This window comes from Heliangelus exortis, chromosome 1, assembly GCF_036169615.1.
Source record: "Heliangelus exortis chromosome 1, bHelExo1.hap1, whole genome shotgun sequence".
Taxonomy (NCBI): Eukaryota; Metazoa; Chordata; class Aves; order Apodiformes; family Trochilidae; genus Heliangelus; species Heliangelus exortis.
This window is the reverse complement of record NC_092422.1, coordinates 151,595,963-151,623,113: the sequence shown is the minus strand read 5'-3', so window position 1 is coordinate 151,623,113 and position 27,151 is coordinate 151,595,963. Positions and strand designations below refer to the sequence as shown.

At 36.5% G+C, this 27,151-nt stretch overlaps 1 protein-coding gene across 8 annotated transcripts in view; it reads right to left on the bottom strand.

Moving 5' to 3' along the window:
* PIK3C2G (phosphatidylinositol-4-phosphate 3-kinase catalytic subunit type 2 gamma) overlaps positions 1–27,151 on the bottom strand; it is a 201,526-nt gene that overhangs the window by 132,019 nt on the left and 42,356 nt on the right. For all 8 annotated transcript variants that reach the window (XR_011723791.1, XM_071733025.1, XM_071733024.1 and 5 more), the window contains exons 9-13: positions 24,945–25,067; positions 18,759–18,792; positions 10,634–10,829; positions 8,463–8,585; positions 2,677–2,808 (exon numbers count right to left, since the gene is read on the bottom strand). Coding sequence is in view for 7 of the 8 variants with exons in the window: in XM_071733025.1 (XP_071589126.1) it covers positions 2,677–2,808; positions 8,463–8,585; positions 10,634–10,829; positions 18,759–18,792; positions 24,945–25,067 (608 nt within the window). In the remaining variant the exon portion in view is untranslated. The remainder of the gene's footprint in view (positions 1–2,676; positions 2,809–8,462; positions 8,586–10,633; positions 10,830–18,758; positions 18,793–24,944; positions 25,068–27,151) is intronic.

The following is a 27,151-nucleotide window of genomic DNA, read 5'->3' as shown; positions in this document are numbered from 1 at the left end:
CTGGATTTTTTTTCCTGGGAAACCTTTATAGAAAAGTAAAAAAGTACCACAGACATCAAAGGCACTGTAGATGTGTTTAAATGGGAGATTTCCTGAGTATATTGTTTCAGCTCATTTGTACCCAGTGCGGTGTGACTAAACACTGACCAGGAAGGTAAGTAAGAACTGGCAGGTGGGTCTTTCAGACTACTTATCTGGAGAAACTGCAAGGAAACCTTTAGGACCAAGTGTTCTTTTGGCTACACAAATGGAAAAAGAGGGGCCATGCAGGTAAATGAAAAAGTAAAAAGATGCATCACTGCACTGCACTGCACTGCACTGCACTGCACTGCACTGATCATCTTTTCAGTAAAAGGCAAAGAAGCAGAAGAGTGTGCAAGATCCATTCATTCAGAAAAGGAATGAACCTGGGTAATCAGGCATTGGAATGGGCTGCCCAGGGAAGTGGTGGATTCTCTGTCCCTGGAGATATTTAAAAAGAGACTGGATGTGGCACTCAGTGCCATGGTCTGGTAACTGCAGCGGTAGTGGATCAAGGGTTGGACTTGATGATCTCTGAGGTCCCTTCCAACCCAGCTGATTCTATGATTCTATGATTTACTGAAAGGACAGATTACTCTTCTCTGCTGCTGGGTTCTGCAGATGAGCTCAGGCAGGTCGCTCCCTAATCTGCCTGCTGGTTTATTTTCCCATCAGTAAGGTAAGGGTAGTGATACCAACCTTTCTAAAGACTGTATGCTGGTTGCAGCCACAGAAAACAGCTTCCATGTAGCAACTTCAGCATCAAGCACATCAGGAGGTGAATAAACAAGTGTTGCTCTGTGCCTACTGCCATTTATTTATTGATATGTTCATGCAAAACCAGTGCAGATGGAAACCACTGGAATTACACAGATTCCCAGGCTCCTGTTTATTACTGGTGCTAAAATAAACTGTCCATCTTATTAAAAGACAGCTCAAGTTACCCTAACTTAAAAAATTCTTCCTTGTGTGCTGTAGCCACATGGATGATTTACCTCCCTCACCATACCCAGCAAGAGGAAAATTTTGTTGCTTGCTCTGTCTGGTTTGGAAACAGCAGTTAAAAATATATCATGTTCTTAGAATCAGTGAAGCCAGAGAAATGGACATTGTGGGGGACATAAAAACTACCAAATTGCCCCAAATGATAGATTTCTGATTTATTAATTAGATCTGGAGCACTAAATTATTCAGCCCAAGAGAAAAACACATTTTTCTGATGTGAAGGAATGGCAAGTTTGCACACAGGCTTGCAAAACACTTTTTGAACTGACTCTTGCATCTGATAAGACTTTTTGATACAGATGCACATCTAGATCCTTATTGACATCAATTTAGGGCCACTATCTACTAGCTACTGGATAAGGATCAGGAATGTGGATGTGGAAGCTCATCTGCTGGACAAATTATCCATTACAGTCATTATTACTCTGTTAATTTCTAAATGTATATAATATACAAATGGAGTTATGGTTTAGACTAGATAAACCAGGAAAATGAGGATAAAATACAGTGTAAAAATAATGTAATAATCCTCAAATCTGACATTACAGAAATTTAGAGTTGAGGTTAAATTTAAAGGAAATGCAAAGCTGCTAAAATCCTAATATTTTATGGCCCAAGCACTCTTACTTCTGCACTGGACCAATACTATAAAATAGCAACTCTATTACAATTACAAACAAACCATCATTCTAGAAAATTCAAATTAGATATGATTTTCAGCTACAAAGTAATCCTAAATGCCCTACAGACATTTACAAGGACACTTTGCATCCTCACAGTTTCTACTTTAAATAGCTTCCATAAATTTAAAGATGCTGAATATAGCAAATACAAAATTATCAGATTACACCATTTTAAAAAGAAATTTGCAGTTATATTCCTAATTCTTTCTTAAGTTTGCCTGAAAACATAAATTTAAAAAATAAGTGCAATAAAATTTTGTGCAATAATTTTGAGGTAAACAACTACATTTAGCAAAAATTGGAGAATATTTGCAGGTAGTCAGCTTTGTAAAGGGTGAGACTATTTGTACAGAGACATGCAAAACTGATAATTGGTGATACCAGCACATGTTTGATAAAGAGTACAGTGGCTGCCCTGTATATTTGTGAGCTACTCATGTTAGAAAGCAGTACATTGAAAGACAAATGTCAGAATAGTGAGACACAGTACTGGAATTCAGGAAAAAAATATACTAAGCACATTTGAAATTTAACAAACATATGTTCACTTAAAAATTCTTAACAGAAGCAACAACAAAAGAAAATTAAACAGGCCAAATTCTTGAGAGCATTTCTTGAGAGCAGGTGAAGAGATTGCAAGCACTATGAAATAAAAAACTAACAGGCTTTATTTATACAGTTAGGCTTTTTTCTTCTGTTTCTTTATATTTTTATATATATATATCTATCTAACATACTCTGCTTAGTCAATACTTTTAAAATAAGAACTGGACAGCCAAAATCTCAGAATATATGGATAGGGTTCTTGCTGGCACATCAGAAGTGTTTTACTGTAAGTGACTTTCTTAGGCTTATGACAGCAAGGTCCTGGAATAAGTATCTCTGTCTCTTTTTATTTCTCCCAAGTTGAGTGCAATACTATTCAAGAATGGTCTTTTCCTAAGCTGTCATACAAAATCGAACTTACTCTTTTGTATACAATGGGGAGCATGTCCAAGCAAGCACTTCTGTATTTTTAGAGATGCTGTTTACTCCAAGTAGTTTTATTGTCAGCATAGTTTCCCTCGGAAGGGCCTTTATTCGTAGAGGAAAGTTGATTCTAAAATAAAATAAAAAAATAAAGAAAAAAAACCAAACAAAACTTGAGCACTGTTACCACAAAATGAATTTTCTGTACATTTTTCTAGATGTCTTAACTCGTATCAAGCTATAAATTACAAGAGTTTCACTCCAAAGGAAAACGTAAATGCCAGATATCTTCAACACATTGAGGAGTATTGCCAACCATTAACTTTGGTCACAGTACTTGAGAAAACTCATACAAAACTCATTCACAAACTCATTTACTCCAGTGGTAACAACTGGAGCTGACAGGAAAGTCAAGAAAAGCTTAGTTAAACTTTTGCTTTGGAATTGCCTTACCAATGACAGGCTATTCCAGAACAAATGTCTCCCAGGGTTGAATTGTAAACCAATAGCTACTCATTTGCTATCCTTTAGAATCATAGAATCATAAAATGGCTTAGCTTGGAAGGGACTTTAGAGATCATCTACTCATCTACACAAGGTTGCTCAAAGACCCATCCAACCTGGCCTTGAACACCTCCAGGCAGGGGGCACCAACAACTTCTCTGGGCAAATCTGTTCCAGAGCCTCACCCCACTGATAATGAAGAACTTCTTCCTAAGGTTCAGTCTGATCTATTCTCCTTCAACCTAAAACCTTTTCCCCTTGTCCTACTGCTGGACACTCCTATGAAAAATCCTTCTCCAGCCTTCCTGTAGGTTCTTTTCAGGTGCTGGGAGGCAGCTATAAGGTCCTCCCTGGAGTCTTCTCTTCTTCAGGCTGAACAGTCCCAGCTCCCTCAGCTTCTCCACAAAGCAGAAAGAGGTCTTGTGCCTTTGGAGGAAAAGACTACTTAAGAAATCAAGAGTTGCTTGTCAGTGGAGTATGATAAGAATTCTCTGTTCAGATGTGCTTTGGTGGTGTTGTATATCCCAATCACAATTTAATGGCAGATTTTTTTTTAACAGCAGAGTGGATACACATTTTTAAGTGAGATTATTCAGACCTATCAATATTCATCTCATCTTTTTATCGAACATTAGCAAATTTTGTTGGTCATTCAATTTATATAAATCGATTATATAAAGTTATTTAAAAGCATAACTTGAAACAATTCTAATACGGTACTTTCATGCTGTATGGAAAAATCATGTGTGTAACAACCCAGACATGTGCAAGTTTGCTTTTTCTTTCTCCTGAAGAGAATCTTTACGGTGAATGGTGCATTTCTAGGTTTTTCCATGCATACTCAGTGCAAAATTAAACTTCTTAAGGGGAAAATTAAATAAATTAAATTTTCCTCTATAAACAAAATCAATATAAGGAGCTAAAGGCTAGAGAGTTATTCAACATTAACAATATTAGCATTAGGAAAACAAAAGAGCTGCATAAACTTGAGATTAATAAAACTGATTAGAAAACAAATGTAAATAAAATAGAATCAAATGGAATTAAATAAAATCATTTAATTTTCAGATATTCAATCTAGACTGGCAGAACAATGCAACTCTCAACATTTTAAAAATGCAGTCATATTCAAGAAATAACTAAATACAGAAATAGGTATTTAAAAAGTATAGTAGCCTGAAAAACATAAGGATTGTAGGTACCTGAAATAAGGCAATGTAATTGTATAAGGAAAAATTAACAAAAGATTTTTCTTCTAGTTCCAAATCTGTCAAAATTCTATTGGTTTCAAGATAGTTTCCTTGAGTGCACTGAGGAGCCACTGAAGGAAGGTAGAAAGTAACAAAAATAACATTAGAAAATAACGAAGCAAGAAAATAGGTGGAAAATAACGAAGCAAGACAGCAGTTTCCCATTCTAATTAACATGAAGAGAATTGACAAGCAATTCTTAACTGTCTTCCCAGTGTCCCTGCTTAGACCTTTCCCTCTCATGCTCTCTTTCTCACTCACAATTAGTTAGAAACAATTATTGGGAAACCAAACTGATCTGCATGCTATAGATAGCTTGTTTTGTCTTTTTAAATTAGAGGCCAACAACTCTGCCCACGTTACATGAAACCGTTCAACAAAAAGTTACACATAGCTTTAAAGCATTGTTACTGCCTTGGAGAGACAAAAAGTAAAAACAGAGACATTAATTTGCTAATAAAGGCATTTCTTAACACTGCTTGTGAACTTGGAGCACTGAAAAACTCACAACATCCTCACCGCAGAAGGCAAATGTTTGCTAGAGGTTCCCTAGGGCACAATATTTATATATAGCACTATCAGATGTACACCAGTAGGAAAAGAACCTGGAAACTGTGATGGGAGTTAGACATCTCAAGAGTTAAAGCATGGGCCAAAGAGGAGGAAAATTTCCCTTCTAGTGACATGTGATGCACAGAGAAAGAAAATCTGTGTTGCTTTTAAGAACTTTGATTAATGTGTGCCTGAGCAATTGGTATTATCCTTTCTGACTGCACAAGGCTGAAGCAAATGAATGGCTAAGAAAAGGAAAGAGGAAATGGAACAGTGGCCAGAAAGAAGACATTCTGTGGGTGAACAATTTCAACACCAACTGAGAGGAACAGAAAAGCTACTTACTGAGAAGAAAGTGTCCCTGCCCATGTAAGGGTGTTGGAACCAAATGATCTTTAAGGTCCCTTTCAGTCCAAACAATTCTATGATTCTATGGAGCTGCTTTCAAAGGCCAAGGGCTTAATATCATAACACTCAACACAGGAGAGTTCTGGGGCAACCAAGTCTTTGCCCTGAGAGAGTATAAATAAAATAGACAAGCTAAACAAAATATGGAGAAGAAGGAAACCCAACGCCAAGAAAGTATCTGAGGTGATGAATGGTAGGCTTAGTGTAACTCCATATTTCATGTCTACAGGTTTAACATAAATTACAAAGGATGGAAAAAGAGGTCTCAGTCACTGAAATATGAAACTGATGCAAGGGGGTAACTTTTGGACTTTTCAACATATTTACTAATATAGTATCAATCCATTCAAAACTCTGCACCAAGGGGACAATCACACTTTCACAGACAAGTCACAAGCTCCAAAGAAAAAAACATTCTCTTAAAAAAGCACAAACAGAAGAAAGACTAAACAAAGCAACCTCCTTCGGTATAAATTAATTCCCATCTCTTCTCAGAACATTCTGGGAAACATTAACTATAACAAAGACTAGAAAAGATCATGTTTAAACACAAACATCTACCAAGTTACAGTTCAGGCAGCTTCTGGTTAAAGCACTTGAAAATACAAACTAGATACATAAAACTCAGCAAATAAAGCAATTTCTGTATTCTAGAAGAAACTCTTTTCCTAGGTTCCTAATCATCAAAACAGTTCTCTTCATATTTTTTTTTGCCTTGTTTGAATCAACCCTATTATAAGATCAGAAGACTCATTTTGAATTAGCTAGATTTATTTTTTGGCCTGGTTGATCCCTAACTATACAGAGAATAAAAGCCCTTCCTGGTAACATTTTATGACATGCATTTTTGATATGTGTGATCAACTGAAAATTGTATATGGGTTAGAATGAAAGTAGAGTTCAATGCAAGAAACTTTACAAAAAAGATATTGTCTCATCTGTAGCATTTCAGTTTTGAGTGACCCACACTTCCCACAGCAGGATCTGGTGCCACTTCATGAGGTGGAAAACAATTGCAATAATATTTACTTCCTTAAATACTGTTTCTTCTTTTTTTTTCTCTCTCTCTCTCTCTTTTTTTTTTTTTTTTTTTTTTTTTTTTTTTTTTTTTTTTTTTTTTTTTCCAGCTTGAATTCTTGCAAAAACTATTAATATACACGTGTTTATATACATGTATTTATTGCAGGGAATCCAAACCAGCCTGTTCCTGAGTCTGTATTGTCAATTAGGCACACAGCACCTTCAATGATATTAGGGTACTATCCATACTGTTCCTTCTCTCTCTGTATTCCAAAATATTCTGAATATATTATTCTGTAAAGTTTGGTGTGGTTTGTTTATTCTTAGAGAATTAGAAGCACAAGTAGGAAAAACTCATTTTCTCATTATAAAGTTGTAACAAGTATGCAGCTCTAGATCTTGCTTCTGATGTTAAGAGCCTCTTATAAGCATCTATGACCTATAAAATGATTTGGCTTACACACTCAGGCACGTCTTTTTCCAATAAGCTTTTTGATGGAATTGCAGACATTTAACACTGATTTTGCAGAGAGTGAGAGGTTTAAACACAAACTATGAAGTTTTAGTCTGATTTTTTTACAATTTCATGGAAATGAAAGAAGAGTTTCTGTTCCAGTTATGTCTAAAGAATTTATTCCTCTTCTACCTCCTTAGATTTTGGTTTAGAAAAAGGTTGCATAAGATGCATTCCAGAAAAGCATTAGCCACTTTTATTGAAGCCAAAAATGCTCATTAGCACTATAATCCCTCTCCTACACTTCAATTCTATCTGCCCATATTTACCATAAGATAGTACATGACCATAATCTGCACAAAGTGAAAATTCCTACAGACCAACTGGGCATGATCCAATTTTTTAAAATACCAGGGTAATAGTTACTTTCCAATCACACAAAAGATTGAGGCTTTAAATTTCAAACTCTATGGGACTAGAGCAGATATTAGGCCCTAAAAACCTAATTTGGATGCTTAGCTGATGTGCTAAGCTGCCTGTATCTGATGCCTGTCAGGAGTGTTGTGCAAGAAAAGTGTGCAAAATCTCCACTAAGATAGACGAGGTAACAGGATAGACATAAAAAGGCCTTCTTCCAATTTGACCAGTTTCAAACTGTTGTGTGCCTTAGGTAAGGGCAAACAGAAGTTCTGAATTACATTCTGTATTCAATTCTATTTGAAAAAACCCTTTGAGATGACTTGTAGCTTTTGCTTAAATTATAACAGAAACTTCTTTCAGATTCAGAATACAGGAAACTGTACAGTAAAATACCAAAGATTTTGAAGCCTGTAAATATAAAGAACCTGGAAGAACATAACATTACCATTAAACCATAAAAACATGTACTTCTCTCCCATCTATTGCAAATATGCTTTTTATCATCCCATTGCTTTATCTGACTGTTGCTGGAGGGTGAACTTCGATTTTCAATGGAGTTCTTTTCTCAGAGCAGACAGGCAGTGACAGGCATGTGGTAGCCTTTTACTCTAAAATTCCAGCCTGAAACTAAGCCCTCATTTCAAAAGTGCAGATCCTCCCTAAAAAAAAAAAAAAAAAGCAAACAAAACAACCCCCCCCAGAAACAAAAACCAAACCAAAAAACCCCCAAAATACAAACAAACAAAAAACAAACCAAAGAAAAACTCAATCACAACCTTGTTCCTTCTAAAAAAAAAAAAACCCTCAAAGAAATTTTACAATAGGTTCATGGGTTGGACTGAATATTACCTGAGGTGGATCCAAAGGGAACAGAAATATAGCCATTGGTTGTACCTCCTTTCCGTGCCAGTATTCCTCCAGGATGCCCCCAGTGCATGAAATATATTCTCAGACCAGCTAAATTTAGGCTACTGTCAGACCAGACTTACCTTGGTCCTATTCCCATTCCTCCAGTTGTCCTATGACTTTCTCACTTCCCTCTCCCTAAGCTCCTCTAAATTCTGTGGAGTGTAATTTGCTCAGATGATGATCCATTATATTTTTTTTGAGGAAAATGAATATTCAATATGTAAAATCTGTCAGACAAACATGCATCAGGCACAGACCAAAACTTACTTCTCATTCCAGTCAGCCAGGAAAAAAAGGGATCTTTTAACTGGTATTTTTTTGCAAATCTTCACTTGGCATATTGTCTTCCCGGCATAAGTTAGTGAACAGGAAAAAGTGAAAACTTTGTAGCTACAAAGGGAAGAAAAAATAAATTAATAGTAATGTGCCACATTCATGAAGGTAAATTTGAGGCTAACCATTCAGAAAATTGTGGACATCTGACCTCACAAGAAGATTTAAAATAATGAATCTCTTATTAATGTCTTTGTATAGGGCAGAGGCATATTTTGTATTGTTTGTGGTTTTGTTATTGTTTGTTGTTTTTCTTTTTTAATGTCTGGAGCTCAAGAAAATTACTTAAGACACCTAGATTCTGCTCCATGTTTTTGTCACTAAGAATAATTTTTTTTTCATTGCTGCTGTCAAGGGAGGTATGGATACAATTTCTGTCAACAGTACATCTATACTTTTCACAGTCTCTAAAAAAAAGATTAGTTCTTAAATTAACCTATAAATTTGCCATGACAGGAGCATTAAAGCCCTCTCTGTTGGTAGCTGACTAAATTCATGGTGTAAATTTGGTCTGGGACTGTCTGTTAGTTTCATATTCTTATTACCAAGCTCTTATAAAATTTTAGTAAAAATAGAGGAATTGTTTATAATCAACTAATGTTCTTAATTAGTCTTGTAAATTCCAGATATTCTGCCACCCTAGTATTAGACCAATAAAAGAAATTTCTTCATGAGACAGACAGTGAGGTACCTCAAAACTCTAATATTTATAATGTATGTATTATATGTATGCAGGAATATTTATTAAAGCACATGTTACAAACCACAACAAGATAATAAAATGTGACCTTCAGGAAAGGAAAAAGAAGAGCAGTGACACAGCCAGCATGAATTCATGCAGCATAGAAGTAAAAATAAGGAGTATGCTTGTGAATGAAGTCAATGAAAGTATCCAAGGGAAGAAGGTGTCAGAGTGGCAGCCCATGTTAAGAACTCCATGCTAGCTATGAATATTGGAAAGACTGGAACAGAAGATTAAAGAGGAAGAGAGATTCTGGTTTTCACATGCTTGAATACAGCATTGAAGTCATCAGTGGCCTTTAGGCCATGTGTAATTTCACGTTTTTCTGGTAGAGCATAGAATGCAGTGGGATTGGTATAACCATCTGCAAAATTAAGATAGTGATTACAGTTCTGTATTTATTACCTTAACTAATGCAAATTCTCTCAGATTTTTATTAAACTGCTAATTACAGCTAATGTGCTGTAGTACACTCCCTCTCTCACAGGCTAATGGAAATGGTCCCACAGTCATTTGGAATTCAAGGTAAAGTAGGAGCTGGGGGAAAGTATTAATAAACTTGGAGAATCACACTTTGACTCATAAAAATAATACTACCAGCCTGTATTCACCTGTCCTACTTTGGTCACACTGGAGTGGGTAAGAGGAGAAGAGCAGTTTTGCTCAGAGTAGGAAAAGCATCTGTTTGAAGAGACAACTAATTTCACCAAATAAGTAATGCAAAAGAGAATAATCCAATTTTTTTTGAAGCTGTCTCCCTCTTTTCTTTCCTACACTCTACTGATATACTAGGTCTACTTAGACCTATCAACTATACTTAGTTTAATCACAACCTATAAAGAAGCTCATCAATGCACACAATTAGCCAAGTAATGTGGCGTGAAGACACAAGGAGCAGAATATTCCTGATAAAGCCTCGTTTGGATTGGGTTTAAGCAAAACCCTCTCCCTGTTTACCTTGGTAAGCTGTTCTTCAACCCTTACAGTCACAAAAAGTCCCAGTGCAAACTGTCTCAGCCTTCCATCCAGCACACCCCTTCCTCCCTCCCACTGAACAAGTCAGACACAGCATTTGCACACACACCTGTCAAGGACTCTGATGTAGCTTCTATTGCCATCTTTTCCACTTAGGCCACCTCCTTGATTCTACATCTATCTATGGGACCTGGAAGTCTCCAAGACAGTGAAGATTAAATAAATGCAATTTATGCTAGACAACCAGTGGAGATAAACCCCCTTACTCAGTCTAAACATGAATATAGGAGAACCTTTAAAGCAACAGAGGTAAGACAGTGTCTGTGAAAAATATATGATCTAAGTGACAACACATCTTCTTATGAACATCCACTGGATCTCCTCCTACCTGTTCACCCAAGCTTCTGGGATGTTATGGGCAGCATAAACAGTGAAGCTGAGCTGGGAATCGAGGCTGATGTCTGAATTTGAAGGGCTTTTAGGTGGGCTGGCAAGCTGGAAATTTGTATCAAAGTTGCTGCTGTAAACACAGATGAGACGAGAGATGGCCATAGAGAGATCAGCCACAGCATCCTGTATTAATGCTGAAAGAGAGAAATAAATAAAGGTTGCAATAGGTCATTTATGAAGTGCCATGTTTCTCTTAAACCATCAGTTATGGCTTTGAAATACTTCTTAATAAAATTTAATTAAAATGACATAACCTACCAACTGGAGCCAATTAGCCATCTGTGCTTCTGAAGCCATCCTTAGCTCATTTCTGGTATATCACTAACAGTCTTCCATTACTGTGCTTTAAAATTAAGGCATTTTCTAAGTAAGCATTTTAAACTACAGCAAGTTAGCGTGTGCCTCAGATTTGACATTTCAGTCTGCTAATTTTTGTTTTGGAAGGATTTTTATTATGTAGACATTTTGCAATTTCAGCAACTAAGTAGTTACTTAGTTCAATGAAGAAAAAGCTCTGGTTAAATTTTAAAGACTGTTATAATTTAAGACTGTTGCAACTATAGGTAAACAATACATAAAATATATAAAATACCAGCCACAATTAGGCATCATCAGCATTCAGATGGTTATGGATTAGTGGTAACATTACACAATAATGGACACTGAATACAAATCTATATGGATATATATGAAATGCAGCCTGTAGTCTCATTTATATCACACCTTCATTTATGTTATTTCCTCTGGCTTCATCTCTGCAGTGCTCTTTTTCTGCAATTACTGGCTTTTATCCATCTTCCCTAACTGTGTTTCTGGAACAGGTAGGGACTGCCTGATTGCCAGTGCAAATTAAAATCCCCAGTCCTGGCAGCCTCCGTCAAATGAAGACAGCTGGAACAAGCACTCATTACTCAGGCAAGGGACAGGTTGAGGGTGAAAATGTCAGAGTACACTGTATCATTCCAAGAGGAGGATATTTATCTTCCCATAATAATACCACCCCAAATTCTCCTTTTTTTGCCCCCCTTTAACTCAGAGATTCCTAAAAATTCAAGCACATGCTTTCATCACCCGATACAGTTCCTGACATACTCCCTAAACTTGTCTTGCCACTGTATTTGGCACCCATCTAGTAGCTGTCTAATAGTGTCTATTGAGAAAAAAAAAAAATTAAAAAAAAATCCCAGGAATAGAAAGCCTGAGGCTTGCTTATATTAGCTTTTATACTTGGGTAGGTGCAGGGATCCTGCCAAACATCAGATACAAATACCAGAATTCAGTGGACTAAGCTATCTCAATTTCCTGAAGAGAAATGTCTCCAAAAAATATAACCTTGGTTTGGAATTTTATTCTTATTCTTTGATACTTTTTGCCTTTCAATTAGCAAATACTCAGAACTGCAAACAGTGAAAAAAATATTTCAGTCTTCATTTTATAATAGACAAATTTTAACTGTGTAACTGTAGGGATATACATAAAATTAAAATAATTTGACACATAGTGGCTTTTGCTGCTGGAAATACTGTCAGCAAATATTGTAATCCTGATGGACTGGCTAGAACACATTTTTTCAGGTTGTAATCATCTTACACAATTTATAGACAAGCAGGCTAAGAAAACCCTGTCTTTAGTATTACTGCCATTTTGTGTATACTTCTCTCACCTCTTTTCAGTTATCTTTGGTCTCTTTACTATTTACTGCATATATCATCCTTCATCACAGCTGTTCTCAATAAATCTTTTTCTCTATTTTTTTTTTCCCTAGGATACCACATTGCTCCTATTCTTTTACATTCCAATTTATTACCTGTAGTCATACACAAAAGTAACACACTATTTCTATAAAGGAAAAGCAGCTACTTAGGAGACTCCCTGGCTCCAATCTGTTCGAAGTGTCATACAGGTAGATGTAGTGTAATAGCAAAGCCCCCGTTCATGTAAAATTGGCTGATTGAAGTCAACGTTAGCTGAGTGGAACCTTTTTAGCATAATTTCCCAAAGAGAGTGGAACATAGCTCAGAACCTGTATAAACTTCCTGCTGTATGTTGAAAAGTACCCTTTGGCCACCAGCCGTTTTTACACAATCTATATTTTAGGCTGTAAGGCAACATTTCACATTTTGTCTCCAGAGCAAGAGGAAATATATTGTATTTCAGCTAAGCCACAGGAAGAAAGGAATACTCCTTGGACAAAATAAAAGCCAGGAGAAACATACATGGTATGGTAAGTAGAAGACTTACACATGCCAGGCAAAGAAGTGAACAAGACACAAGATGCCTGTTGTGATACCCAAACTATCCTGTCTCCTGGCCATGTTTGCAGAATAATTCTCATTATTTACTCGAGACACACAACTGAATGCCAGATATATAGGAAAAAAGACAAACAAAACAACTCCACCAAAATTGAGGGGAAAAAAAAAAAAAAAAAAAAAAAAGGAAAAACCACAATTTTTGCCCTTCAATTATTTATAACATGGTTTAATCTACCAGTGGTGAGGTGAACAAGGTTTTCTGGATGCCAGGGACCTGCCCACCATGCAAGATCTGTGTGTGGCTGCATGGGGCAAGGTCAACAGTCTTGTATCACAGATAATATCCATGAGACTCCCTTATGAAGGGGGTTGGGAAATTTCTTGATTTCTCTCTTAGAATTCTGCCTTTCACTCATGGGATTGCAGTCCATGCCTGAATGTAGAAATGAAGGCAGTTTGGAAGCAGGGCTGGGGTGGGGTCTCTTGCTAAGATGGCATGTGGAGGGTGAAGACAGCAACAGGGCAATTACTTCAGCTGCCAGCAAAGAGGGACAACTGAAACTTCAGCATTATTTATCTAATTGTTAGAAGATCCAGAATAAAGATCATATCTGGAATAGAATCCCCCAGGTGTAACCAAAGGTCAAGGTACAACCCGGTCTGTAGCTGCGGGACTTTTTCTGTATTCTTTTTCTTACTCCTGTCAGCTCAGTTTAAAATGACTGTGGTTTGTCAGCCCTTTCTCTCTCCCTCCCTCCACTCATTAAGCCTAGTGGCAATTAACTAAAGTAGAGATAAACATCTCGGGTCTTGGCTAGTCTGAAAGTGTCCATTACTTGCAAGAGATGGTCAGCATCTTTTTAATATATTTTTATGAGCTGCTGAATAGGATTTGGTATGCTGAAATTATATTGTCTGTTTGTGAAGCTAGGGAGCTTTACTGCTTCTGATGACTTTAATGATTCATAAATCTTGGATGAGAAAGATCTATGGTGTTTCACTACTTTACATGGCACAGGCTATGGACTTCCTACAGTGGATTCACCTCCTCAGCTATACCAGAGTTTATTTTTTAGAAAGGTTTCCCAGGCATAGCCAGTGTCTAGGAAATGATGCATACGCCACACCAAAAAGTGAATTGTTACCAAGATTAGTAATATCACAACTCAAATCTCATAACTTATTTTGGGTGTGAAATTATTTGGCATCACCTTCTCACTGAAGGTGAGAAGAAATGAAACAAGACCAAGGGAAGTGGAATTTAATCACAGCTGCAGATATGCTTCATTCTGACACAAATTCCTTGTACATGAAGATTCAAGGAATAAATTTCACACTTAGTTAGAAACAGAGCAGTCCACAACATCCCTAAAACTCTTAACCAACAAAGCTTCAGGTGTCTTCAAAATTTACTAAGGGACATTCTAGCATACCCCTTATAGAAAATATCTTACTTTCTTCTTCTCAGTCCACTATTACAATTCATGTAGTATTTTAATGCAGACATTCCACCACAATGGATACTTTACTGTAATTGTATTAGCAGATGATGTCAGTTTAATATTTATTAAACACACCCTCTCTCACTCTGTATGCATGTTTGCTCTGGGTAAAACATGACAAATATCTGGTTAAAAGAATCTGGAAAAAAGTTTAAAAATCCTTTTGATACCTTGAAGATATTCTGAAGAACAGGACCATGATTTTTTTTTTCCCCCTACTTATTTTCAGAGAGAAGAAAAAGAGCAAGATCACAGCTTAGGTCATACACACACATAGAACTCCCAGAAAAAAACCAAACAAACCAAACAATCCCTAAGATTTAGGTAAGGTGCTAAGCAGCATTAATTATACTATTATTACAATAAGAAAAAGACAAAACAGGAAAAAGTTGTAATGCAAATACCAATTAGGTGCAATTTCCAAACTCTAATATTTACCTCATTGTTTCCTCCAATTAGAGAATCATGCAAATTATCCCTTAAAACAAATTTAAAAATTTCTATCTGTCCTGGTATCAAAAATGGCTTTGCTACTATATTTTTTATAAGGCCTCTAAAACATCTGGTTTTTTGGTTGTTTGTTGGGTTTTTTTGAGAACAAGGGGGATGTAGCTATTTAAAAATTGGTCTTGGGACCCTCTGTCTTTCAGAACAACTTATCAGGATGTAACACAGAAACAACTTGGAGGTAAAAGGCCATGGTCATATTTGAAAACAAATGCAGGAGACACTGAAGTAGATGAAATGCAAACAATAAAAAGCTCTTGGCATTTTTGCATATTTCAAAGTTAAACCTGATTTGTTCAAAACAACTGAAAGTGGCTTTGTGCTAGGAAAAGAAGGAATTTTTCCATTTTACATAGGAAAACCTTCAAAATGCCTTCAATTTTTCCCCCCTTTTCCTCTTTTATTTATTTATTTATTTTCAACTGAAACGTCCTGTGGTGAATATTTTTCTGATCAGGTCTAGAAGCAACCATCAAATCCTAGGCACAATTAGTGAACTTCTACACCGTTAAATGTAATGATGACTTCCTTCAATGTATCATTACCAAGGTATCTGAATTCTGCATTCACTTAAAATGATAGCAACTCTAGCAACTTCAGTTGTTGATTCAATATCATCAAGTCATGGTGCATACTAGATTTTCTTGGATGGGTACCAAAAAACTACTGATTAAATTCCAAAAGCTGCTTATTATGTCTGATCTGGTGAAATCCCTGCCTGAAGTAGCAAGACAGTAGACAATGTATAAATGTTCATTCATCAGCTTTTGAGAATGAGAGACTCAGTTTTGTATCAGTTTGCAGCCTTTTTGTAGTCTGGATTGCAGCAAACTCCAATGCTAAATATGTATTAACATGAATAATCTTATTCTTTCTTTTCTGGTAACACTTGATGCTGCAGAAAGGTGTTATTGTCTAGAAATGTCTATCATTGCTCACATTTAAGGAGAAATAAAAAAATACTTTGAGTACTAACATGCTAATATAATCTTCTAGAGACCTCACACAGAGGAAAAAGAACATGATCCACATGAAGGCATAACATGGATAAGTATTGCTCTGTTCACAGCAATGGAATAATATGGTCTACAGAGATAACACTGTTAACAGAGCCAGTTATTGAAACACTAAATTAAGGCTAGATATTTTCAGTATAGTATTTGACTTAGATATTTTCAGTATAGTATTTGACTTAGTCCATGGTGAATGATGAATATAAACCTCTGATAATATTTTATTAAAGATAAAGATTAAAGCAGTTTCTAAACAAATTATTAAGTAAGACTAATTTAAATAGTATCCTCTAGCTTTTTTTCTTTTGTGGTAGAGAGAAGCTATAAGGAAGAAACTCAAAACTTATGATACTCAGGGTAATAACTTTCTGGAGGAAGAGAAAAGAAAAAAGTCACTATTAGGTAGAGTAACTGATTGCTGCTCTTGCTGTTCAAATTTGATCCTGTTTTCATCAAGATAAATGTGAATACATACAAGAGACTAAAAAGAGGAGTACAAATGGGAAATGCAGTCTGTCCCCCCTTTGGCTGTCAATTCTGACTTCATCTGCAATTGTGTTGCTATAGAAAGCAAAGCACATGGTTTTTAGCTTCCCAGAGGTATGGAAAAATTTACCAGCACTGAGCTCAGGCAGTGCTTTTACTTTGCTTTTGGGTGACAGGCATGCAAATTTTTGCTTGCCTGCAATTCTAGCTGGCTAAGCATATTGAAGTTAAAATTGGGTGGGAAGCAAATGAGGTGGAAAAAAGAAACACTAAAATGACTTCAGAAGGAATTCATGTCTCCTCTCCTACTTGGTTTTAACTTCTAGCTTTAGCAGGTGAAAATTTCATCTGGATTCCTCTCAGACTCAGTATACCTTGGTAAATGGATAGGTACATTCATTTGGTATTATCATGAGGGGAAGTAATGAGTAGATGGAGACTAAGGAAAGCTCGTGATCCCCAAAAGACAAGACGTGTAGAATGGCTCTGTCCACTTCTTGGGCATCAGGCATAGGTTCCAGCAGATCAGTTTTGATCACTGCTGTCTCATTTTGGTTTTATCTGGCATGACCATACTTTTCTGTTAAGACTCACTGGCCAAACTTGAAATATTTTTCTGTCTTTATATGTTTATTTAATAGGTGCAGATGTAAAGCATGTAGGATGTTAAAACGTGTGTGATCTGTATAACTGTATGTAAAAGGTCAATTCAAATTTTGGTTGCCTTGGACAACTTGGAATGTAGCTTTCTCCACCAAATGACTAATGTCCTGGCAAGCTCTGACTTGCAATCAGTAAGCTGCAATTTCTATTATTACACTACCAAAAGGATTCTGCAACTGTTATGAAATTAGGGTGTGCTGGAAATAAACAAACATCACTCTTTACAGTTGAAGGCTTCCTGGCATAAAAAACCCAGGTACAGAGTAGAAAGTAAAAAAATCAATTTCATTTACTGTTATTTAATACATCCAATTTTTCTTGAGGAAGCTGCTGATTCAATGAAGTCCAAATTATGAAATAGCTTTAACAAGACAAATGTTTTAGATGCTTTCCAGGAAGGTTTTCTGAATGGTGTACAGAGGAAGGTGTTTCTATGGTACATGTTGATTAATAATTATTCATTCTTTTCACCATCAACAATTAGCTGTTGTTAAGAGTGCTAAAAAAAAATTATTCATTGGTTAAATTACTATATCAAAGGGAGAAGAATCTTACAAACTGTATTTATCTTCTCCCTCCTACACCTGTGTGTTCTGCCTCCCCACTCCCCTGGCCCTCCAGCTGCCTTGCTTTTCCTGGCAGCTAACAAATATAATTGCTGTTTCATTGTTTGCTGTTCATGAAGTTGAATAATGGTGAAACAAGAAGCCTGGTATTTGGAATCCTGCATTTGAACCACCTCTGTGTTTGAAAGGCTGCTGCATTCTTTGTAGTTGGCTCACCTTTTTGCCTCTCTGAGCACACTGCAATCAAGAAAAGCAGACAGAGGGAAAAAAAAAACCAAACCTGCATAAAGCATCTCAGAGGCCACTGTTTTCTTCAGAAAGTCCATCGTTCCACAGCACACCTCAGCCCACCCCAAGATTCAGGTGGAAAGCTCTTAGAAAAGACCCAGAGCTGAATGTGGAGCCCAGACACAGAGGGGCCGAGCAGGACTCTTGCCCCAACGTCACTGTCCCCTCCAGTAGCCTGACACGGGCACCCACCACAGGACAGGTGCCTGCACATCCCTCAGTCTCCAAGGTACTCCCCAGTAAAGCTGATTTTAACTGGGGAATTAAATAAGGCAGAGTCTATGATTTTGTCCATTACCGTTCATTAACCTACTCTTATGACAGCATATCACTGGAGGCAGTAAACTATTTGGCACAACCAAAGACAACAAAGAATTAAAGCTTAAGGAGGGAGGAATGAGAGTTATTGGAGCTAAGTAGAAAAGCCACACACAAAATTAATTTTTTATGCTTTTTTCAAGTCCCTTATTTTTCTTTTTCTCTGCAGAAAAAGTTGGGATTAAGAACAACTGCTATGACCACTATTAATTACATTAAGTTCTTTTACTCTACTGTTCACTCTTTGTATTTGAATCACAAGATTAGTTTTGGGAAATGCTATGCGTCAATTACATTTTTTGTTTACTTAAATTTTAACTTCTCATAATTAACTTATAATACAACTAAATACATAAACATCTTCAATATGCCAACTATAACAGCTCATTAATAGAAACAAATAGCAAAATACGTGCTTTCTGATGATACATCTCGAATTAACATATTTTAAAGATAATACTTTACCTTTGTCTGATGTTTCCACACTTTGAAGTGAATTCTATGAAGACAAAACCCAAGGGAGAAAGTAATTAGTTACTCAGCAAAGACCCAATAGCTCTTGTAATGGTTTTAGGTGCAGTACTCATGGAAAATAAGGTAAAAAAGGGGAAGGATGTATTCTAATGTCATGATAACAGATGACATGACTGGGATTCAGAGTACCAGGATCTGCTTTCCAGCCCTTCCACCTGCTTCCTCTGCTATCTCAAACAAGTCACTCAGGACCTGATTTCTGACAGTATTTCAGCACGTCAAGATACAAAGAAGCACTTATCTACGTTTGAGGAGCAGACACGTTTTCAGCCTCTTCCTTGGTATAATAGAGATAAGAATATCCTCTTTGTCTCTTCGCATGTCTTATATATTAATATGTGAATCCTACAACCATGCTAAGCAGGCAGAGCCTCAGTGTCCTTTCAAAACTGAGGAGCATCAATTCTCCCCTCGAATGGCCTACATTTCACCTACATTTCTGTGCCTGATCAGCAGAAGTAGCTATCCTCTTCAAAAGCCTTTGAGCCAGCAGCTAGAGACAGCCAACAAGAAATACTTGCTGCAGGGATTTAGCAGGTGTTTATGCCCTTGGTGCCTAAACACACCTCTTGATGCCTAACATTAATTATCTGGATTCCCATCCCTCCTATCCCACTGCTGACAGCAGGAACTGTTGAAACTTCTGCTTTAAAAAAAAAACAAAAAAAACCAAAAAACACAACAAAACTAAACCATCTTTTCTATTAAATTCCCAAGTACAATAACTGCCATCAATCAGGCCCCATTACACCCTTCAAAAATAAATATTGCCACACTTCCTGTGCCTCCCTATCCACATGGGAAAACCCCCCCACCACAAGCAAGTGTCCCAGCAGGACGAGTGGCACCCCCATCCCAGGGCCACTGGGGGGACCTGGCCTCAGCTCAAAGGCACCTGCAGGCCCCCAGCTTCACCTTCTGCTCCTCAGCCTGCCCCATCTGTCCCCAGCTCTGACATCAGGGCCAAGCCAATGTAGAAATAAGTTACCAAGATGCAACTCTCAAGCAGAGAGGGCAGCAAGCGGATGCTGTGTTTCCGTATTGCCCATGGCTTGCACTTGGCTTGAACCCATGTCCCTGAAAGGTTTACTGTCCTCTACAGTTGTTAATCCCTTTACAGCAGGCTGAGAGTGCTTGGTGTGAGCACATTTGGTTTCAGCAAGACACTTAAAAATTACAATGCATGCATAAGAAGTACAAAGCTGGATGTGCATTCTCCCTCCGGTAACCAGCTTGAAGCTGCCAGCATTTGTCTGGTAAATATGAAGAGAAGTCAAATGTTTACTTGAGGGAAGAAAAGCAACCTCCAGGCTAAGAAATATGTTTTCACAATCTTTATAATGCAGTGAGACAAATGGAAACCGAGACCTTTGTTCAATTCTCTCAAATTTTGGAAAGTAAACAGCTTTCTGGAACAGCACTTATAATTTCAACACAGTGTAGCCCATTTAATATATAGTGGATTAGTGCCTGTTCTGGAAGGATTTGATCTCCTAGGACTTTTGGGAGCTGCTGTAAGGAAGGAAGGGAAAAAAGAGATGAAAAACATTAATTGTGCAGCAGGCCCAGAGTTTCCCCTGAATGGATTTTAAAATCCCAGGGTTAGGTTAGTTAGAGACTGAATGAATCACATTTATATAGAGACTCCATCAGTTAAGAAAAAAATGTCTCTGGTTCCAGGTGTTTTCATAATCTCTTAACCATGGCACAGAAATGCACATTACTGGTAGTAAGGCAGTAATAATTATGGTTTAATTAAACATAGAAATATAGAAGAAAGCTTTCTTTTCCTTTTTTTTTTTTTTTTTTATTCTTCATACAGCCAGAATTAATTAGAAGCACACTGTGGGCTTTTTTTATTAAAAGTAGGCAGGCACACAGGTACAGATATGTATACAACACAAGCATACACTGGAAATCTATGCAATTTATGTTGGAAGGAATAGTTTCCTCAAGGCATTATGTACACATAGAGCTTGCCAAATGGATGCATTTGAAGGTATTCCACACAAAACCACACCATACAGTGCACTACAGTGTCAGGAAATAATAGTGAAAAATAAATTATAACTTTTTTCCTGACATTTCATCCTTTCGCAAGAGGTAATGATGCAGCATTTGAAATGTAACAGGTAGCCTCAAAAAATTCACCTTATTTGTGATGCAAGTTACTTACTTGGAAAAAAGACTCTCTTCTATTCTACCTCATAAAATATTTTGAGGGGTACTATACTGATGAATCTAATTGAAACAATTCTAGCAGAATAAAAAGATATGTTAATATTGCAGTATTTAACAATTTGGTCAGTACCCAGAATTCACATAAAATGCCTCTACACTTCAGCATGAGTTTAACTTAAAAGGTTGGAGGAGCTAATACTCCATCAAAGACCCAACTGCTGAGTACCAAATTTGGCTACATATGTTGATACAGACAGGAGAGATGGGCCATTTTTTAGTATAAATATTGATAAAACCAGATTTTTTTTATAGTTACATACTATCCTATAACGTGGTAGTCGCATATATTGTGTAATCTCTCTTTTCATAAAATGGAACAGTGTTCCAGTTACAGAACACACAGAAAAGTATCTTATTGCTTTTACAACATTTATAGCTCAGTTGCTGCTGAGAAAGATGAAGCTCTTAAAAAAATCAAACCTGAACTTTTTCTGTATTGCTGAAGTCTAATCGACTGTCCTAGCACTTACTTCTCTACAAGGAGTAAAAAGCAAGCAGCAGAAGCAGCATTTGCTAGTGCAGGAATAGTTTGACTTTCTTTGCTTTTTTTTTTTTTTTTCCCCCTCCATTTGTTTGAAGTAAGCTGTTAGTGAGGGCTGCTTCACCAAGAAGGGAGCAAGAGGGACAGCAGGGTCAGTCAAGGTCATAGACAGCCTTTATAGGGAGTCTTCAAGGGACAGGCAACTAGTTCAGCTAAACCAAGTCTAAAAGGGAATGTTAAGGGAACAAAACATCAATAACTCAAAGGCTTTTTAAAAATGAGTAACAGGCTGGTCAGTATTCTCCAAAATGAAACGTGGAGACGAGCAGCTGCTTATGTGAATAGCAGGACAGAAAAATATTTTAAGACTAGTGATAAAATATTCAATCAGGAAAGAATCTTTTTAATATTCAGAAGAGGATATTGAGGAACAGTATCATTTTGCTTATTACAGATGAGCGAACACCATCATTATCATCACCACCACTTATAATTTTTAGCCTCTGGGTATTACAGCCAAGACCAGCACTCCACTGTGCTGGAGACTGAACATATAGATAAAGAGATGCATTCCTTGCTCTGAAGAGCTTTTAATTTAAATAAGTAAAAGAGAAAAAGGAAAGTGTGTTACTCCCTCTGTGTGAGGAAGCATATAGAATTTGGTTCAGTAGAACCTGTATATAATGGAGACTGTCTATGCATGGAAGCTGGATGCATGCTGGAGAATGAGCACTGGCAAGCTGGGTGCAGGGTTTTTTGTCTGGTTGGGTTTTTTGTTTGTTTATTTTTACATCAGGATATTAGATCATAATGCAATTACTAACCTAGTAACAATCACTTTATCTCTAAAATAAAAACACTTATTGACACAGAAGAGATGCAGAAGCAAAAGTGAACATCAGCAGAAACCTGAGACTTAAAAAAGATGACCTGTACTCTTTGGGTTTTATCCCATTATCTTACTCTTCATGGTGTGACATGTGAGGTTTTCCAAATGTTCAGGAAAGGCCACACTAACAGGAACTGGTTTAGCTCTTTGACCACTCACTGTATCTACTTCTTTGCTGGAACTGAGAGGGGATGGGGCTGAAAATAGATTCTCAGTAAATATGAGGATACTCAGTAAGCATAAGCCAGTCAGAGGAGGCAGTTTACACATTGGGTTCAGAGAGCTGACCTGAACACTCAAAGAGAAAATACACTAAATTTCTCTTAAGTCCAAAAGAAATCTTTTAGCAAATTAGTCCCTATATATTTGTTCTGCTCCAATTCCACCCTGAAGGAGAACATGGTCAGTTACTGTCCTCTCTATCTCTTTACTGGACCAAGATCTTTATCTGTCTCTTAAGGATGATTTGGTGTTGACAAAATAGTTTTCTCAAGGGGAAGATGCTGATCTTCTTGACACCTCTTAGGACAACTTGGGATTTAACTGAAAAGCAGAACATTTGAGTCCCTTATTACTTCTTTTATCCCTTTCTCCACTGTATTTGCCCTCTAATTGACAGGAAGAACTTTTCTTAAGTTGAGATATTCTTATTTCTATTTAAATCAAAACCATGCCAGCTAAAATGTGTGCTGTCACAAACCCATTTAGGCTGGAATTTACCCAGGATAGTGACTTCTAATAACTGATGCTGAAGTGGACATGAAAAGACTGAGAATGCTATAGAAACAAGATTTACAGTGAGTCATCTCCTAGAAGGGAAGTCAGAGAAGACAATTATATGAATCAGATGCTCAGCTCTAAGCATCAACAAAAAACTAGAACTATGTTGTTTCTTGCTGCTTTGCCCTTAACAATATTTGCTAACCAGCAGAGACACAGCACCCATATAACTTATTCCAGAAGGCCAAAGCTGATTCTGCCCAGGGCCATGCAGCAACGCCTTCTCTGAAATCTCTCGTGTTTTCTCTGTCCAGAAATACAATGTGGGGATTTACTTGCAACCCAGACTTGCACAGAGCAACACTGATGTACTAGAATTTATTTGCTTGAGTCCTGCACTTTACCTAAGTTGGATGCTATCCTCCCCACCCCTCCATCTAAGATGAGTAAGAGTTGCTAAGAATGCAGAAATTTAAGGAAAGAGGTTTTCTGAATGTCACTGAAGCCTCTTTAACTAGCATCCTTTTTCCTCTTTGGTGAGTCATTTCACCCCTCAGAAAGAAGTTTGCCCTTCTAAGATGACAAATTTATGGGACTGAACCTGTCGAGACTGAGTGTAGATGGATGACAGTATACAATTAATTTGCTGCATCAATCCTATGATACAAGAAATGTTACAAAAAGAATTACTGGATTTCTCCAGTCTTACATTTGAGACCTCAAACTTCCTGACAGGCATACTTAAGTAAATTCCCCTTATGTAGCCAGGCATGTTTCTAATTAACACTCAGTAGTTAACTCAGAGTACAGCAGTTATTCCATTGTTTACTTTCTTGTCCTAGGTGCTATAACATGTATTAATAGCCATGGGCCAAAGCACCCAAAAAACAATAAAGAAAAAGAATAAAAGTTTTGCAAGCAGGTAACAGTCTGAGAATGAAAGCACCTTACACGCCTTGGCACATTTTTCTAAGCAATATTTGCTGTGATAAAAAATAACAGGACAAATCATCCAAGAGAAGAAAAAAAATTCTTAGTAACTTATTAAACAATTTTTAAAGGTCTGAATAGGGAATTCTATTCGGGTGGGAAGGAATTAGCATATCTCAAGTGAGTAATGTTTTGATTTTCAAATTTGCTGAGCACCGGTGTTTCCTGATACATACACCAAATTTGTAAAGAGTTTTTGGTTCCTTGGAACTTCTGTAAATCAGGTCATAGTGACTTGTCCAAAGTACTATCAGAGTGGCTGATGACAAAACTAAGAACAGATACTGCCCTCCAAGGTCCCAGTTCTCAGTTCTACAGTAACCCCTGGAAAAGACATTTCAGTGTTTCAAGAGAGTATTTCAGCAAAAATCAGGACTCCACAATTCTGATCCTTCTCTGCATAAATAGCAGAGATATTTCTATCTGAAAAACTCACAAGAGACATTTCAGAAGAATTTTTTTTTTGCTGTTGTTAACAGCCTATGCTAAATACATGAAAATCAAATAAATGATTTTTTAAATGATGATGTGGCAAAGATCTGTAAGTTTTGTGGGAATAAGAAAGAACAACCAGAGTATGTAAGTTACAGTTAAACACATGGAAAATCCTCCATTGCTTCTCTGTCACACAACGTCAAAAAGTTTTTCTTTTTTTATAATGCCTTAACCTAATATTATCAGAGGGAAAATATGTAGAATAAGACAGTAAAATGGCCTGGATCAATCACAAAATTAATGATAGCCATTCAAACTCCAGTTTTAAAGATAAAATAGGACACCAACTTGCATCTTTTACCTGGGCATTCATCAATGGCACTTCATGGAGTTTCCTGACTGCATTGGTAATCTCTCTTGTTTCCACAAAAGAGAGGACACTGCAGATTGCTTTAGCTACTTCAATCACATCATTGGTTTTATGCTGTTGATAGCAAAAAAGAAAAAAAAGAGAAAAAAAGCCTTATTGGAAACTGTGACAAATTTGGTATCTAAGACTTATTTTTGAGGAAAACCATTGGTTTGTCTGAACTTCATCAGCATAGAAGCATTGTGAAGAAACTTCTGAGGATACAAGAACCCAAATGATACATAAACTTTCCGAGGTTTTCGTGATACTGTGAATTCATACCCACCATTATTTCCTACCCATCTCTTGGAGAGCTGGCAGACAGCCATGTTCCTCCTAAAAATAGTGACTGTGTGGGAGGCTGCATAATCTGAAACCTGTGGACTGAGTACTTCTGCAACAAGCCTTTCTGCAATATGTATGTATAGTTCAAACTCTTATATCTTATTGACAATAAAGATCTCTAGATCTTTAACTACTATCATATAAAAATATGAATAATCTCAAAATTATGTTGGGGAATTAAAAAAAAATACATTGAACCCCCCACACAACCTAGATCCCAATGGAAGGAAAATACAATCTTCAAATATCAAGTACTTTGTGTACAGGAAAATAAATTTAAAAATAATTTAACATTCGTATTTTCCCTGCATAGTTATACCCTCCATTAAATCTAAAAATACATTCTCTGAAAAATAGGAGCTCTCCTATAAATATTCTCCATTTTTCTGTACTGATAAGTTCCTTTTAGTGCACTACAGCATGTTATTGTACTCATAAAACCATTTCTCTAGCTCATCCATTTCATGCTTCAAAAAGAAAAAATGTATCAAGATGAAATTTCTATTTTCAAGCTTAAGGCTGCACTGTATATGCAGGCTGTACTGAAAAGGTTAGGTTACCACCTCTCATTAATAAAAAATAACTATAAAAATATATTGAGGTTACTAATTCCATATTATTTGCCCTGAGCAGACTTAAAGCAGGAATGAATTACATAAACTTTACTCGTATATTTAAAAGAATTCTGACCACCAAATAAAAGTCATTGAGCTTTTTTCAATAAATAAAAGCAGCAGCAGCTTTTCATTACAGAGATTCTTGGGAGAAAAAGACTATGGCTGATCATGATCTCTTTAGAACTTTAGATTTTCCTTAGGTCTGAAGTTGATTTGCTGTACTTGCCAATTTACAAGGAGTGAACTTCCTTTCTTTCATATTTTGTTCCTACCTCTTAGAAGATTTTTAAATTGAACTCTTGCAAGATTTACTTTCAATGCACACCTACAGAAGTAGAAACTTGTAAAAATCTCATGGTTTTGTTACCATGTGTAACACTGACAAACCCAAAGCATTATACACACCAGTTTAGTGTGCAGTTTTTGAAGACCTGCATATGCATTCACACACATAGATATACTTTTTAGTAACGATATGTGGTTGTAACTAAAAATTAAATCTAAATCTAATTTAATTGAAATACAATTTAATTTATCATTTTTCTTCGTCACAAGTGGATATGGGTTATTAGAAAAAGGGATTTAATGTCCATAAAGACACATTCATGCAGGGCAATTTCTGGGTGGTAGGTAAGCAATAGATATACACAAGAGTAATCCTTCAGTAGAGTGAACATCTATACTTCTGGACAGAAAATAAAAAACAACCAACCAAATAACCTCAGAGTTTATATATTTCTGTATGTAAATATTTTCTGTTGTTCCAGAAAGAGAAATGTATCAACTTCTGTAAAATACTATTTTCTATTTAGAGACACACTGACAAAGCTACAACTCTGTTTATATGGTAGCTACTTCTAAAAAGAATTTTGCAGATCAAGGATCTACATATAAAAAAATTGTGTAATATTTTATACTGTGAATGATGACTTTTTTCACACTGCTTCTCTTTTTGGGTATTATCATGTAAAGAGTTTTCCTTTTCCATATGTTGACATATGACAATGTTTTTTGTCCCAGAGAAGGGAAGACAGTGCTTAATCTCTAACAGAAGTTTTACACTTTCTGAAAGTTCAAAAGAATTCTAGTCAGCATCTTGTATATCGTTTTCCCCTCTCCATATTTAAATACCATCAGAATCTTTGGAAGATATGTTGGTCTTTGAATTATTTATATGATTAAAAATTGGTAGTTCTT